The sequence below is a fragment of the Gasterosteus aculeatus genome, chromosome 18 (assembly GCF_964276395.1).
Source record: "Gasterosteus aculeatus chromosome 18, fGasAcu3.hap1.1, whole genome shotgun sequence".
NCBI lineage: Eukaryota > Metazoa > Chordata > Actinopteri > Perciformes > Gasterosteidae > Gasterosteus > Gasterosteus aculeatus.
This window is the reverse complement of record NC_135706.1, coordinates 15595382-15600473: the sequence shown is the minus strand read 5'-3', so window position 1 is coordinate 15600473 and position 5092 is coordinate 15595382. Positions and strand designations below refer to the sequence as shown.

Sequence of the window (5092 nt, the reverse complement as noted above, 5' to 3'; positions counted from 1 at the left end):
GCTTAATCAGCCGTCCTGCGTGTTTTCAATCATTTTGTTTGTTGTGGTCATTGTACTTTTCTCACGTGAACCAGTTTTGTTGTCCAGCGAGGCTCAAAAGGACGGATACACAAAAAATACCTTTCATACCTGCACAGGTTTGTGCAGCTTTGCTCACGTTTTATAAACTTCAGAAGAAGAAGAATTCCATCTAACTTCACACCCACAGGTCACATTCAGACATAACAAGTTACAAGAATGCAAACTGGAGTCTTTGCAGGAACAACGTCCCTGTTGCTCAAGACCTGTGGACGCTTTTCATTGGAACTACTTTCTCCTGAAGAAATAGTCCCCACGAACCTCAGTAGTTGGAAATAGTGTTTTTGTGTTGCTGTTGAGGTTTCCTAATATATATTTTAATTTCTTTCACTAACCAAAACCAAGTGCTGTTTAGCCCCATTGTGTCATGGACGGCGGTGCAGATTTCTTTCTTGAATCTTGAATAAATCGCCCCCCAATCGAGGCGGTGCACTTTCAATCAGGTGGGTTGTGCGGCCTAAGAAGTCCACACTCTGAAGTGCACCGGAACGGACGCCAGCATGTCCTCACGTGGTTTGCTGAGATTCCATCTAGATGAGCAACCTCGGGCAGCGTGTTCTTCCCGGTGCCCTCTGACATGACCGCTGAGCACACTGTAAACACAGGACTTCCAGTCCCCGGCCCGCGGTTACATAAGCCCCTGAGAGAGAGAGATGGACTCTCGCCTTGAATCCCGGCCAGCGGTTGGGAGTGTCCTGCATGTTTGTTTACGAGTACACGGTTCCGAAAGGCTGGTTTACAGAGTTATGGGGATAATGCTGACGGCATTCTGCAACGCGGCCTAACCTGAAACGAGAGCTCGGGGGGGAGGGGAGAGGAATCTCAGCCGACGTACTTCCTGGAACAAGCCTCTGGCCTTTTAAGGTCACCAGACGTGGCATGTGCGTACGCAAATAACATATATGCAATAATAAACCAACCTTTTGAACAAATGACTCCACAGGTTGTGACCTTAATGTGATTGTGTGAAGTCCATCACGGCCCACTGGGTGATTGAGATTTACAGAAAGACAAACTGCATTCCTATAAAAGTAGGAGAGATTTCCCTATTGCGTAGTAAAAGCACCAAGTTGAGTTTTATGCCTGTAATTATCTTGTGCCTCAAATTTATTGAAGGGAAAGAGCACTAGTTTGGAAAATAAGGAGTCGACTGCAAAATGCATTGCGATGATTAAAGGTTGTGAACCACATGGCGTGCTGGGGCTCGTTTAGAAAAAAACTGGCCATGTTTTAGGAGTAACTTTGAAGGCACAGACAGAAAGTTCTTTTTAACGGTTTATTGGCATTTTGAACTTTATGAAAATACATCACCGCAACCTTTTGTTGAATAGCAAACCATTTTTGACCTCCATTACTGGCCGTATTCCATGGATTGGACGGAAAAAACAAAAAACTGTACAGTAAACGACAAACCCAGTTGATGTACAAACATGCACCATGAGTAACAATATAACGTAAACATTGGGCAAAATAAAAATACACCCAATATCAGGCTTCCCTTTTATTATCACTATAGTAGCATTAAAGTACACTGGATGGAAGTGATACGTTAGATTCCACAACATTAAACAGAAGTGTGTTTTGTTCATCCACTAAACAAGCCAGTGAGAACGGGTACGAGCTACTGGGCTGCAATCAGATAGGACGCCACGCTCAGCGCCGCCGCCTCGATGGAGAACAGGTGGTGGTCTTCCACGTGCGGGCAGCTGCTCCTCATGAACTCTGCCAGCCGCAGCAGATACTCCAGGTTGTGGCCCGTCTTCCCTCTGCACACCGCGATCTGGACGCCGATGGCCTCCGAGCTGGCCGGCCCCAGGTAGAGGGCGTTCTCCGTGGTGGCGATGTACACCAGGGCCTGCACCGGGGGCTGCTGCTCCTCCCCCTCGGGGAAGAAATCCACCATCTTGGTGACGTAGCCTCCGCAGACGGTCTCGCGGACGTTCAGGTACTTCAGGGACTCTTCGACCTCACTGCCAGTCACCTCGAAGGCCACACCCCAAGTGCTCGCCTGGGAAAAGAGAATGAGTCATTATAGGTTTGATTATTCAGGTAAAGCTGGAAACTCCCCTGCAATTTCTTTTTAAACAGCAGCTCTAGCAAAATTCCAGCCACGCCCACTTACGTCATCATCTTCAATCAGCGTCACCACTCGTCCGGGCTGCGGAGAGAGGAAGGGAAACGCGTCACGGACACGCCTCGTGCATTCAAGAGCCAAGAGTAAATAAGAAATAAGCCCAGTAAGAAAACAACAACACAACACATCCATTTAGCGTCTCACCAACTCGTCGTTGCCGCGGTGGAAGTTGTCTCCGTGCCAGAAACGTCTCTTGTAGCCTTGAATGTAACCGACCTGGCTCCTCTTGTACTTGAAGTCGGGCTTCCACACCAGAGAGCCGTACCCGAAGATCCACAGGCTGGTCTTCCCGGCGATGACGTCTTGAGGCTTCATGTCTTCTTTTTAATAATTTAAAAAAAAAAAAACACTGTAGACGACGTTGAGATGAATCGATGAATCTCTTTGCGGTGACGCGGTTTCGCCGAAGGCGACTAGCTAGCTAGCGTTAGCTTCCTCCGGTCCAGCAGCAGCGGTACCGGTTGGCTCGCAGGTATACCGCGGACGGTATTTGAGCCCAGCTGTTTAGCTGTTGCGAAGATGGAATTTCGCAGTGGGTTTTGCCTTGCACTATGCATTGCCTTTGCATTAGAGGTGCCGCATTATGCCTTAAAAATCCATGGCAGCCGATGCGGCCTTCAAACCAATGGAACACGGTAAAAAAAACAACACGGTTTCGGCCAGCAGCTCCGCCGGCCGATGACGTCAAAGCTAATAAAGTATAAACGATCGGGGTTCGATTCAGCGGTGGTGGCGTTTGTCGAACACCGTCAGGTTGATCTTCTCCTTCCCGAGGAAGCGACGACGCTTTGAACCGTTTACCCGATAACATGGCGCCGTGGAGCTTACGTATTTATACCGGCCAGAGCAGGTGGGCGTGTCTGTCCATTTTTTTAGACCAATGGTATTTAAGGAAAGCTGGTCCTCTAACCCGCTTTTATCCAAACAAATAACGCTGCACCGAAAATTGCGGGACTTTAAACAAAACCGGCTACATCATTGGCTCAAATATAACTTTCCACCTAAACTATTATTTCAAATTGATTGGCCGCAAAACTGTCACTCCAACTTACTCCCTTTCTAATTGGTCACTTGCTTTGTCATTCCCTGGACGTATGGACTTGTTGTTGAGAGCCGCTTGGCTGATGCAACCTCCCTCAGCATTTCAACCTTCAGGACCAATGCAGCAGCCAAGCAACATACCAAGTTCCTTGCATCAGACTGCATGTGGGAGAAGGAACTCTATGTAGGGCGATACTGTAGGCCACCAAAAAAAGCTAAAGCAGACATTAAGAGATTGTATTTGAAGTTAAGCTCGAGACAAATGCACTACATTAGCCTATTCCTGCTAGTGGGAATAACAGCCTGAGCACAGAGGGCCTAACAACAGCATTCATTCCTGACATGTGAGTAAATGAATAAACCCCACACACGGATGTTTAAGAGCCAGCTCACACGTCCGAAGGCTTTTCAAATGTCACCCGCTGCTGAAGATTCCTCATTCCTCTCAGCCCTCTGGACCCGATTGGCCCGCTTGCTCTTACAGAATTATTCCGACTTTGCAAAACGCACACTTGCACCCCCCCTTTAGAGGCCACATGCAGGCTCATCGAGCAGTCGGCATGTGTGACGCCTGAGCTCAATCACAACCCCCAGGTTTAGAACATGCGGACGACACATGACACACTAGAACCAAAAACCAGAAAGGCATGTTTACATGAGACAATGACGGCGGGAAACCCGATCAAGTGTACAAAAAGGCCATCCGTCCTGCTGGATCTGACATACTGGAATAGCAGCGGCTCATCTGCGCTCAATAGATAGATTATCTATTAATAGCTGGCATGATCTGCCCTGATAAATAGGCCGGACAACCTCATCAGCTCTCCATAAAGCGACAGCACCACCCAATCCAGGCCTTCGGGCGACGCTCCTTCCCAGGTTTTTAATGCGTGTGTGGGTTACGTGCTGTTGTTGGATGCTTTAAATCGAACCTCAAGTGCTCTCGGTGTTTTATTTTGGCACGCCGATAAACCACATTTCCCGTGTGTGAGCTTCTTACTGACACCTGGTGTTAATTAATGAGACAAGTATGGAGGCGATGCGGGGCGAGGTCACGTATGTCTCACATGTCAGGAGCTGAGTGACAATGGAAAAGAGTCACAGACGTGGAAGAAGAAGAAGAACAAGAAGCAGCGCTGAACTGTTGACCGTGACTCCGGCGTCACCATTTTTTGCCAAGCGTTGTGCTTGCTCGCACACTCCTAATGGCGAGATGGGAGGATTTTACTTTCAAAATCCGCTCGCCTGATCTCCACCCATGACATCCATCTCGCAGATCCCCCCCCCCCCTTTTCTTCCCCTCCCTTAGAACAGCCGCTGATTAACGCGCTTGTCCGCGCTGCCGCTTGTTTTGAGGCTGTTTCCCCCGAGTGCCGATTGAGGAGAGCGATGCGTGAGAAAAGCGGCCGGCGTGTTTTCCGAATTTTTTTTTAATCAGGGAGGAAACAGGAACTGATGTCACCGGGTCACAAACAGGATGCTGTGATTACAACACAATGAAAACGCCCGGCCATGGCGGTGGGGACCCAGGGGCCAAAGGGCAGAGCTCCCAGCGTGTGTCTGCCACCGCCGTGGAGCGCGAGAGAGGGGGCGGGTGTCTGGGGGTTTGTAGGTGTATTTGACGGTGGGAATCTGCTCTCAGGCTGGGTCAGGTGACAGAGCGAATAACGATTGGCTTCAACGCGGGTGATTCATCGTTGTTGTGGCATTCTTCGGCCGCGGTCGGGGAAAAGCACCCGTCTGCCCTCGGAGGAGGGGGGATGCCTACAGGCCCCCCGCGGGCTGCCCGGACGTGTGCGAGGGGAGAAGCCGTCCAGATTCTCTGCCGAGTGTTGATTG

The 5092-nt window shown here is 49.6% G+C and overlaps 1 protein-coding gene across 1 annotated transcript; it reads right to left on the bottom strand.

Moving 5' to 3' along the window:
• Positions 1-1340: 1340 nt before the first annotated feature.
• Positions 1341-3836, bottom strand: chac1 (ChaC, cation transport regulator homolog 1 (E. coli)). Its single transcript, XM_040160816.2, has 3 exons — positions 2357-3836; positions 2201-2236; positions 1341-2086 (listed from the first exon to the last, which is right to left on the bottom strand). Exons 1-3 carry the CDS (start codon positions 2525-2527, stop codon positions 1700-1702), a joined length of 594 nt encoding a protein of 197 aa, XP_040016750.1. The 5' UTR covers positions 2528-3836; the 3' UTR covers positions 1341-1699.
• Between the last annotated feature and the right edge of the window lie 1256 nt (positions 3837-5092).